The 12,336-nt window shown below is 40.8% G+C and overlaps 1 protein-coding gene across 5 annotated transcripts in view; it reads right to left on the reverse strand.

Moving 5' to 3' along the window:
* Positions 1–12,336, reverse strand: part of FAM13C (family with sequence similarity 13 member C) — a 115,153-nt gene that overhangs the window by 78,806 nt on the left and 24,011 nt on the right. For all 5 annotated transcript variants that reach the window (XM_063406060.1, XM_063406063.1, XM_063406061.1 and 2 more), the window contains exon 6: positions 3,803–3,849. In XM_063406060.1, coding sequence (XP_063262130.1) covers positions 3,803–3,849 — 47 coding nt within the window. The remainder of the gene's footprint in view (positions 1–3,802; positions 3,850–12,336) is intronic.

Genomic DNA, 12,336 nt, shown 5'->3' on the forward strand with positions numbered 1-12,336 from the left:
ACCAAAAAATCACGAAAAGCTTCATCACACTCTTGCCATTGCTTGTTATTTGTTGCCATCTTTGGTCTTCACTACAAACTGCCATCGCCTTTGCACATTGCATGAAAAGAGTATATGGTGAATAAAGGAGGGTAGAGAAACATCAGCCTTGTGGTCCCTTCCTTTAAAATACACTTCATCCATTTCAGACTTGTCTTGTGGACATGCTAGTTTGTTAATCCCTAGCTCTAACAGCCTTGATAGACGTGACAAAGTACAGCTCTGTATCTCTAATATTTTGTACTCTAAGGGCTCCGGTTACTCTGCACGTCTCTTTCCAAAAGGCAACAGGATTATTCTGGCATTGGAACAGCAGCACCAAAGACCAGTTTCCCATAACAGCAACAGAGCTTTTTGTGCCTGCTGGATTCAGCAGCATTAGCAGCGAGCACAGCCAGCCTGGTAACACTGCCCTGGTTACAGTGACACGGGGTCTATCTCCAAATACCCTCAAATTTAGCCAGCTGAGCAGGTAAATCTGATTAGACTTAATAATTAGCTTTTTATGTTAAAACAGTAACAAAAACCAAAGCCCAACAGGATGGATCTGCCTTGATTTTTTTTCTCCAAAAGAAAAATATCCTGCAGCATTTCAAGATTCCTGTATATGCTAATAATCTGTCCCTCAAGACACACACTTTTATTTGCCCTTAATAACTAACTTAAAATAGGGATTAAAACTGCCTGCTAAGCACACTGTAGACATCCATCAAACACATTTCTGATTCCTAAGTGAGAGGTTTGTATATGCCCTGAAATTAAGCCTTTATGAAACATAACAGAAAATCAGCTGACAGGGATCTGGTGGCATCATACTGGTTTACTTTAATAGAGTGTAGCAATAAATGAAAGACAACTCTTGGTACACAAAATTAAAGTCACAGAAGTCTGTAACTTGCTCACCTACAGTGAGTTGTCCTCACCTTTCCATGATAAAAGGAATTTGATAAATGTTAAATTACTGGAACAAGTTTCAGTTCTGGAATATAAGAGCACATTGAAGTAACTGAGAAAGGGAAGCATCATCCTGTTTTCTTTGAAATTGCTTATGTTATAAAAGCAGCAGAACAAAGGCATTCCAAACAACAAAGAATGTATTTCGTGTCAGGGATGTGAAAGAAGGAGTGTGGTAACTAGCCTTGCTCTCAGTTCAGAACCAGCCATCAGTTTGGGAAAGCTAAAGTACACTTCCCATCCTTTCCCAATTGTGTACTCTTGAGAGCATCACTCTTCACTGAAGTATTTGCTGAGAAAGTGGGCAGCAATTCCTTGTGCTTAGACTTAAGGAAAAGGTGATTTAGTGGCAACCAAATACCCACATTTTGGTTCAGAATCAGCAGGCTTCACAACACACCCAGTAGGCTTCTTGACTGCAATACTTACTGCCATCACAGCACACTGAGGCTGCAGCTCTCTGTCCTACATGGGTTTCATTTCATGGCTTTTGGTCTTCGTGCAGCACACATCTTTTGGGGAGCAGACTATCATATCTAAAAGCTGTTTTCAGAAGTGACCTTGGCATTGGATAATTTTTAGACCAACAGTAGAGCTCCATGTAAATAATGCCCATGCTTGCTGGAGCTCACTTCATTCAAGTGCTCCAGTCCACGCTCAGACAAGACATAACCTCAAATTAAATGGCCAAGTGATTTGTTCATCCTGTTTTGCTGGCAATAAATTTCTGTGCATTTTCACTTCAACAGAGTGCCAGTAACAGACAGCTTTATTGACTGGCCTAAGGGCTTGCAGAGTGAATATTTACCAACAACACTTACTCAGTTTTGTTGAAATGAATACAAACAAGTGAGGAAATTCACATCAGCAATTAACCCACTTGACAATACTTCTTAAACAAAAAATAAAACATTGCTCTCAAGAATGGCATATTCAAGTGAAGTTCCTGGAAAAAAAAATAAAAGCCTTTTGTTGACCTTCACCAGACCTTGCTTGCAGAGGAATGCACAGCCATGAACTTTAAGTTCTCTGAGAAATGTGAATCTAGATGTCTCAAGGACACAAAACATATATTTCTGCAGAAATTTCAGTTAGGGAGACAAAGTCATAGCACAACAATTTTCCAAAAATATTTGGGAATTAAACAATTTTGTTATTCAAAATGTATGGCTCAAACACAAGACAGAAAAATTGGCCTTAATTCCACTCTGTATGCAAAGGGATTTGACCTTAAATCCCTGAGAAGAGTGCCCTAGCTCCAGGAGAGTTCAAGCTGGGTAGTCAGAGCCTCCCTGAAGATACACTCCAGCATTTATAAAATACATTTACACACAGTGGGGTTTTTTCATTTTTATTTCCCCTCTCATTGCAGCTACTGAAATTCAGTTGTTTTATAACCCAGATGGACGTCCAAACCATTACTTATCAACAGTATGACAGGAAAAACTTAAATTCAGTGTGACCAGTAAAAAAACAATTGCCAGTTGTTTGATCATGATCAAAAATAAAAAAATAAAACACACAGAATTTTGTCTCAGACCCAGCAATGAGTGAGGAGCATGTGCATGTCCTCCACCAGACCTAAGCAATCACTGTGATTTAGAAGATGCCCCCTCACAGAACAGATGATTGTTGCAACAGGACTTGGTAATTTCTATAGTGATAGAGGTTTGACGGTGGGAGGTACTGGCTGCTGGCAAATGGAAGCAGTGGTTTTTAAAGTATCTTTTAAAATCTTCTCCCTTGACTTTTGACTTCCAAATGATGTGTTACACTTCCTCACTGCTCTGCTAGTATTTGATTAGCTTTTGAGAAATACCAGCTTGTTTCTGCTTCAATGGCCTTGTCTAAAACCTTGAATTATCTTTCCTGGGTCTCTCAAAAAGCTATTTCCTACCTAATATGGTTTATTAATCTGCTGCATTACTGGCAAAGCAAACAGAATATTAAGTGGGATACTTCAGCAGCATCTGGCAGTACAAAATATCTGGGAAATACTTGAAATTGTTCTGAACCATAATACCTTTTCCTCAACTGTTTTACTGGAGAATTCAAAAAACTTGATCTTTGAAAAAAACCTCACAATATCTTAAAGACTGGAATGTGTACCATGGTTTTCCAGTGGCTTGGCTATTAGTTTAGTCCATTTATTTTTGCTCCAAAATGCAAATGGGGTGGAAGATATTACTGTGGTTCTAAATTTTATGGGTAAAATATATTTTTAAGAATTTTTTTTTTGCTAAGCTATGCCCCTGTGGTCAGACAAGTCTGCTGGAGAAATTATGCACGGAAATCTAGTCTTGGGGCATAACATAATGCTATTTGCTTAGAGCAATGACAGTCTCATAAAAGCCAAGTCTTTCTGACAGAAATACAGCAAAGGATTTAATTGATTGCTATATTTTCTGATTGTATCTCTGCCAACTGGTGCAACCCCACACCAGTGTAAATTCATGACACCATGCAGTTCCTCCTGGCCATTCAGGTCACACCAACAAGTGACTCACGATTATAGGGATTTATGAGCAAAATAAAATGTTAGAGGAATACTGAGAAAAAAAAAAAAACTCCACACAAAAAAACCATCCAGGAATCAACAATACTTTTCCTGGGAGTCAGCTGGTGACTGTCTACAGCTGATACATATCAGCATTAAGACTTGGAGAAGTTTCACACTTTAAGTTGTTCCTCCAGCAAATCTCCAACAAACCAACAGTAATTACATTAGAGTACTACAGCACACAAATTTCTCATGAGACATCAAAAGTTTCCATGAAGCAACTTAAAACAAAAGATGCTTTCATCCTACCTTAGCAATGTGAGTCTGTCCCCTCCTGCATCTTCTGTGTTGCTTGCCTGTGTAGAGAGGAGAAACAGAATGTAAGAGGCTGGACTTCAATTCCAGACCAGTTTGGTCACTGCTCACTTGTGCTTTCTTAGCTATTTTTGGGAGGATAAACAGCACTTCTGGCTCTTCTAAGCATCTGTAATGTTCTTATAGTCAAGACCTCAGCCCTGGTGAAGGAGCTGGACATGCTAACAGAACCCTAACAGAAAACATACTAGAGGTCATTCAGGAATCAAAGGTCATCCTCAAAGTTCTGGTGTCACCCTGGGTCACAGGTCACTGCAAGAGGACAAACAGTCCTGCAGGATCAAAAGTGACTGCAAGGTCAGAATGGGCTCAAAAGGTTGCTGAAAGGTCAGAGGTCATCCAGAGCTCAAAGGCCACCCACGGGGTCAGAGGGAACAGAAAAGGACAAGCGGTCACTTGCAGGCATCGAAAAGGTAAGAGGTCATCAAAATGTCATGCATTCCATGTATTAAATTCCCTTCTGCTCAGGGTACTCACAGTTTTACACAATATAAGAGCTGTGATAACCCTGAAATCGGTAAATATTATGGCAAATAGAAGAGCTCATAGTTGAATACAGGAAACAGCTCTAAGAAGCACCAAAGCAGCCAAATGGGAAGGATTTTAAATGTCTCTCCCCAAAATGACTGGAGATTTGGTAGTTTAAGATTAGGCTACGTTTTCCCTCTGAAGAACCTCAGTGGTGCTATTTTAAATTTTAGAGATAATAGAGTTTTGAATCAGGTCTTGTGTTATCTGGACCCCAGACAGTTAACCACATAAAATGGAAACTCTTTTCCCCTCTGTGAGACAGGATCAGGAGAAAAGCAAAGCAGGCCCAAACTTAAAGATATAAAGACAGATTTATTAACGCACACTAAAAGAAGAAAATGAGAATCATAAGGAAACTTTCATAACATTCCTCCTCCCCCACCAAATTCTTTTCTTCCTCACAGACAATGTATAAAGTCAAAACTTGGAACTCTAGGTTAGCACCACTTAGAAAACAGTCCCCATCAGTCTTTTTAGAGAGAGATGTCGCTCCTGTTTTGTTGTGGTAACTTTCCACACGAAAGAGCAGTCTACTTGTGGCTTTTCACTTTCACAAAAACAGCTGCCCGGGGGAAAATCTGCAGTTGTGAACCTCCCATATCACATAGCCTTTCCTGTGGTTGCGTATGGGCCATGGAACTCATGCATACAGGTGTATCATTTTAAAAATGAACATTCAAACGCAAAGGATATTATTGACCTCATGGAACAGAGATTTCTTGTCACTCCTTCACTGGCACAGAGGGCTTCTTATCTCATCTCTCGCTGTTCAAACATCTCACGGGATCACAGGATCACAGCTACTAATTCAATATTCACTCAGTCAATTACAGATACTTTTGCTCAAATCCACAAATCTGAACAGTCATTTCCCCAATTCATATTTACCATGATTTAAAGGGATATTCTAGCCTATTACAGTCTGTTACCACAACTCATAGGAGATTTTCAGCCTAGGACGAAGGCATCTTCGCATATCTTCCACCTAAGGGGTAACTCTTCCTTCACTGATTCTAATATTTTCGTATTGTCCTTTTACATGTCCGCAGTTTGGCCTTTTCTCTCATTTAAAGAAGGGTTAGGGCGTTGGAAGTTTCATCTGTGCAAGGAAAGAGTTACTAACTTGCCCAGGGGCTGCAGTGGTCACAGGATCTCTGCAGACAGCAGCCTCTAGGACTTCAAAGCCGCGGGGATGGCGGAAGAGAGCTCACACCAAGGGAGCTCAGAGCAGCCTGGCTGGTGGAAGCCTCCTGCCCTCCCCTCGGTGAAAATCGGGGTGGGCCCAGCCCAACCAGGCCTGTAGCTGCTATCATGGACCCAGCAGACACCTCCCCTTGGCTCCATCAGCACCAGGGCAGGCTTTAGAGTCAGCTAGATGTTCAGCTGTAGCCTCTCCTTCCCCTGCTGGCGGATGATGGAGCCCAGGGGCACAGCCAGGCCAGGGCCAGCTCCCTCCAGCAGGCAAGAGTGGCCTGGGCTGCCCCACAGAGTGACCCCAGGGCTGGTTGTCACCTGTTACCTGCTCCTCCAGCCAGAAGGGAAAAGGGCCAGCTCAGACAGTCTCATCTCTATATGTGTATGCCCAAAGTCACATCCAGCTTCCTCAGCGGTTGAACAATACGTCAGCATCTAAAAATTGGCCTCTGATAAGTCCTTGTCCTTTCCACAGGAAATTAACAGGTCCTTACAGGGTTACAGGGAACTATTTCTCCTTTAACTAGAAACCAAGCTGTGTTAACCCATGATGATACCCTTTTCATGTTTTATCCTTTTGTTCCTTGCGATTTTTTCCTGCCTCTGCTAGAAAAATAGAAAATTCCAAATATTCATCAGGTTGTAATATAGACACAAAAGTGTTACTGCAATTTCATCTGTCATGTGGTTACCTCTGATTGGGTAAGGCTTTTTTACGCAGCAGTAAAAAAGCCTCGCCCAATCAGAGCTGCACAGGATGAACTTGTTAAACACAAGTGATCAAGTAACCTTAGAATAATTATCATGGAAATAGAGGACTTCTGGTTGAGACCCAAGTCAGGGAAACATGCATGTGTTTAATTCCAAGAGCTTCAGTATACCAAGCAGGCTGGCAAGCACTGAACTGCCTTGTTAAATAAAGCAAGACCCAAATCTTCCACACGCACAAAGCACTTAGTGCCTGCCAAGAGGAATTTCATGCACAGTGCTGAACTACAGAATTTCCGTTCACTTACAAGCCTAATGCTGATTATGCTCAGCTGAAAAGGAAGATAATGAGCTCAAGAGCTCTCAGATCAATGAGTTGGCCTGTGAGAATGCCCACCTGGAACCTCAAGTCTCTTCATTTTCTTTCTTTGCTCTCCTGCCCTAATACATGCACATAAATCCCAGTTTCACTTTATATTTCCTGACTGAAAATAAGAAATAACAATTATTTAATCCTGTTACCCAGAAGTACTCCTTCTCACTTTCCAGCATCACAGTGTGCTGGATTTACTAGCCAATACAACTGTCTGAGCACTGCAGACACTCTGGCACAAGGAAAACTCCTCCTCAGGAATTCCTGAAGGCTCTTCCATCTTGGGTTATTCTAAAATCATAAACCTGGGAATGTCCCCTACAAACTCCAGTGAGTGAGTGCATTTCATCCCATCCCATCCCATCCAGCTGCCTTATTTTATTCTGGACTTGTTCCAACATTTTGTTAAAAATCTGGGGATTTATCCTAGGCCTCCCCTTTCCTATGCAGTGGCTGCAGTTCCCCTAGATTAAAAAGTCAGCATAATTTTTATTCAAATTCCCTCTAGAAATATCAGCTTTCCATTATTGCATGGTCTTCACTGGAACCTTTTTGACAAGAGGTACTAAAAGTCTTTTCTTCCTGTACTTTCCAATACTGACAAAGATAATAAACTCTCTGTGGAAGTGGCATGCTATGAACACACAGCACATGAAGCACACAGCATCACTGCTTCTGTCACTGCACCCTAAACACACATCACTGGTTTGTAGTCTCACATGGATTTCTGCATAAAAACTGATATCTCTCCAGGGATCTTTGCAGTTAGTTAGTGTAAGAAATTGCTGTAATTAACAACTCACTCAAAATTTAAAAATACATCCCTTGCAGCCACGGAATCTGGAGCCACAGAAAAGAACACATCTGCAAAATAAACATTTTGTATTTGATAAACACACAAAAACACAGTGATTTTTTTTTCCCTTTCCATTTTAAAGTTAGGCTTTGGGTCTAAATTTTTTCTACTTCTTTCACTAATGGTTAATCCACTGCAGAATGGTTCACAAAGATGTTGCATATTGCGTTTAACCAAACTGCTCTTGGAATGGAAGATAAAATGCACTGAATAAAAGTCTTTTGTTTGACAGTACTGTTCTAAGTGAAAAACTGCAATGTAAAAAGATAATTTCAATAGCACAGTGTATTGAGGGCACTTTTTTAACAGCATCATCTTATACAAAAACACCAGCTTGTAGCCTCAAACTCATCCACTTAAATGACAAGATTAAAGATAAGTTAGTATTTTTAAAAATGCACACCCTTATTATAATCTGGAATTTTCCCCATGGTATTTTGGACACAACATCTTAAGTTCATTCTGATAAACTTTGCTATGGCAAATATTTTTCTGGCTTCCTATTAAAAGAAAACATTTATAAAAGCACTGTTGGGAAGGAAGATATAACAAGATACATCCAAGTCTCAAAAAAAGGCTGCACAAATCTCTGAATATAGTATCTCAAAATTCCTAGCCAAAATGAACCCCTGTGAGCACACCCATGTCATAATTTATTAAAACATAACTTTTGAGAGATCACATGCTACAGACAGAAAACAATGGGCTTCTTACAGGCATCATAAAGTCACCCTAGGGCACAGGTACAGCAAATCTGAGACAATATCTGACATTGCTTTTTCAGCTACTCTGCAGCTATCTTGGTACTTCCTAGAACTAGGAGCTGGAATTTGCATTCCAAAGAGGAACAGAGCTCTTGTTAATAATCTTGTATTAATTTTATTAATGCATCTTCTCTGAGTATGTAACATACAAGAATCCCTAAAAACTTCAGTTCCACTTTTTTTAATTGAGATTATATTGCAGTAGCCCTGTTACAGATATTTGGCTTTATTATGCTCTTTGAAAGCTATTATCATGTTTGATGGTCATTTAATAATCTGAGGTCATGTAACATCAAGAAAGTACTACATAAATTTGCCATGCTAATAAATATCTTGCTGGTGAACCAGCAAGAAGTTTTGAGCTAAATTGTTTTAGCAGGAAAGAAAGTGAGGTATATCTTACAAACATAACCTATACCTTTACTACTCAACTGAAATATTTTATCTCCATTTTACTCAGGATGAAAAATTAGTGTGCCAATTGCTGTTGAGAGCTCACCTTCTAAAGAGAACCTAGGAGATTTGGAGCAGAGATATTCAGGTTTTACCCTAAAGGAATATATTTAATGTTGAAAAACATAATTTTAGCATAGAAAAACCCTGTGATAGAAACAGATTAGTATACATATATCTTGAAATGGAAGATACTTAAGTATTCACTATGACAAGTGGTTAAGTCTTTTATCTCAACATTTATTAATGGTTCTTTTGTACAGAATATTAAAAATTAGTAGAGGCAGAAACACTGGGTTTTTACTGGGCCTTTTCTTCCATTCTATGGCCAGAACATGTTAGTCCAGCTTTTCTAGGACAGAGGTTACCTCAGTTGACAAAAATTAAATGACATTATTGTTATTTTTAATTTTGTGGACAGTGCTTGTAAAAACTCCCGTATGCCTAAATGTTTAAATGCTTATTCTTTTAACAGAAACAGCTACATTTAACTTGAAAAACTTCACTCAGAGAGCTGATAAAAACCACTGTGAGGCAATCACTCACTATGTTATCAACTCTTGAAACTGATAGGGCTGTGAACTCAGCATTTCTCTGCGCTGAGCTGGGTAATACAAACTAAACTCCTAAAAAAAGCTTTCCAATTACCCTGATTAAATGTCTGTATAGTAATTTTTCAATTTGTTACTTGTTCTGTTTGCTGCATGTTAAAACCTCAGTTTAGATATGTTATCTCACTGCTCTGGCCTGGTTCCTCCCTGCCTGCCCCAACTCAGACCTGCCACACAGAGCTCTGCAATGCCCCTGCACTCAGCAAGCATCCTTAGAGGGTTTGCTTTGCCCAATAAAGTAAATTGATTGTGCCATCCCAGCACCTCCAGCACTTCTAATGAGCAGCTTTCAAGCATCTATTGCACAATAGCTTGAAAACAAAACCTGTGCAGGGTGGCAGTGTTTGTCCTATTCACTTACTGCTTGACTTTGAGCCAAAGTCAGCTTTCCACCTCCCTCAAATGTCAGCTGACACATGGGCTCAGAGCACACCATTGCTCTGAGCACTGTCTGCTGGACAGACATTTTGAAGACTCAGGAGTTCCAACCCTCCTCTTTCAGTCAGTCTCTTTTCAAAAGTTCTTCCTAATGTCTCACCTAGAAGCTTCAGAGCTGATTTGTCTTGTTGTGCCATTAGCACTGACTTTTTGGGAGCAGAAAGAGGATGTGTTTCACTACTGGTGTGGGGTTTGTGAGCCAGAAACAGGGACAACTGCAACAGTGGAAGGGCTGATTTGGTTTTGAACATCATAAGCTGAAGTCTAATTTGGGAAGCCTGTAGCTAAATGAAACATAACCCCCATTAGCAATAATTTAGTGCAGCCTAGCTTGGGGAAGGGATATAGAAATGTTTTGGAAACAAATTTCATTGCTTTAAAATAAAAAAGCACCAAACACTAAAAAATACATGCCAAGTATTTGGGCATGGACACATCATACAGAAGAAAGTCTGGACTGGGGGTAAGTTCCTACCCCATAGATTTTTCAAGGTATTGCACCGTCTGTCAACTTCTTCACCTTTTGAGAATGTCTTAAACCTCTTCTGGAAAAAAAAAATCTTGAGAAAATCCTCTCTGCTGTCCTTCATAATCTGATTAATTGCCAAAAGGCTGTGGGAGCCTGACATTGCTCTCCATGCAGGTAGGCACAAAGCTCCCCCTTTAAGAAAAGCAGTGTTAACGCGCTGGGCATTTGAAAACCACCTTCACCACCAGAGTTCAGCTGTGTTTACAGCTCCATGCCCAGCTGCTGTTTCCTCACCTCCTTCCCATGGCTGAACCTCCCACCCCACGGAGCTCAGGCAGGGTGGCAGCAGCTGTGAGTGCAGTGGCAGAGCAGCAGCTCTGGAGCCAGGTGTGCCAGCAGACTGACACCAACAGGGATACCAACCCTGCACAGCACACCCGGGATCTGCCTGGGGTCAAAACCAGCAGCAAAAAGGGAGCATGGCCAAGGCAACTCCCAGGAAACTTGTAATTCAAATTTTGCAGTTACTCTTGTAACTTTCTCACGCAGCAATAAGGACTGAGGGGGCTATTTCTCTTCCTGCAAAAAGAAAAGGCTGTAGCCTCTGCACAACTCCTCCTGGAACACAAAGCATTGTTCAGCAGAGAAGCTGCACTCACTGCTATCTGGAACTATTTAAGTTAAATAACAGAGAGGGCAGAAGAGAGTCAGTCCCAAATGGTGGCATGTAGGGAAAACCGTTCTGCTACATTAAAGATGTGCTTTTAATTAACTTCTCTCTGAATGATTATAATTAAAGATTTTACCACAGGTCTTCTTAGCATAATTGCCTTCTATTTCCTTGCCCAGTGCACATTCCTAGGAAATGGGAATCAAGATTATTTCTTAATTTAAATACTTCCTCAATTATTTTAAAAGTTATTGCCTTTTAATTGTTTTTTTATTGTGATTTTCTTTGTGCTTTTCTGGTCCTTCTCTGATTCTCACAGGCTCTTGCAAGACCTCAGAAATATCTGTCATGTGGTCAGGTGCAATTGTGAGCAGTTAACAAATTACGGGTTGCATTTTATTATGTTTGGATCCAGAAAAACGAGTTCATAAAGAGAGTTATAAACTTACTCTTGGACTGGGGAATAAATGGCTCATTTTTCTCACTGGTGCTGAACATATGGTACGAATTTTTTCAGTTTTGTTCTGCAGATTGGTGTCTCCTTTACTGTTGCTTTTGTATGCAGGTCTCAGCAAATGGCCTTGTTGCACATCAGCTCTTGCCACGTGCACTGTATGTAAAAGACTGAGCAGCTATCCTGATTTATCTGAAGACTAATTGTGCAGATCAGTGCACTCAGTAGTGATTGCTTGGTTCCCTACTAATATTTCCACTGATGATATAAAGGCGTACCAGGAACTGGCAATTGGAAAACAGGCCAAGGGAAACAGGCTCCTGCTTTCCCTGCGCTGCACAGATACACTGGGTCACATTTTCCCCATCAGTCTGAGATTCCCACTGCATTGTGCCATTAAAACAGAAAGACAGAGGTGGCTGAAGACAGGATACCGCCAAGGAAAAGGGAGAATAATGCACAAAGAAGAAAGACTTAAGGCAGAGCCCCACCCTCTCCTGTATCTGTTCCTGCCAGCTCTGCAGCAGCTTTTAGTATGCAAGATTTTGTTCTGAAATTCCTCTTAACTCTATCTTCCAGCCCAGGGAAAACAAATAGCAATAACCCAAGAATAAACAGGATCATTCATCTTTTCCTTATTCTTATCTCTGGTGATGCTATCTTTATACTGAAATATTATCCCGCCAGAGGCAGTCTTTGGAGACCAGAAACACCTTTGAAGTAGCACCCCTTGAGACAAAGCATCAAACAGCGTTTGTGCTGGCTCCAGATGAACAGGCAGAGTCTCTGGGGCTGGCAGCACATTCACAGAGCTGTCAGTGCTCAGCCCAGCTGAGAAACCACGGCCAAAGAGAGTCCCCCACATTCCTGCGCCTGTGTGCACCAGGGAAGCACCAGACAGACAGACAGGTGAGGCTGTGGGCTCACCTGCACATGACACAGCATTG

This window comes from Prinia subflava, chromosome 9 (genome assembly GCF_021018805.1).
Source record: "Prinia subflava isolate CZ2003 ecotype Zambia chromosome 9, Cam_Psub_1.2, whole genome shotgun sequence".
In the NCBI taxonomy this organism is placed as follows: Eukaryota; Metazoa; Chordata; class Aves; order Passeriformes; family Cisticolidae; genus Prinia; species Prinia subflava.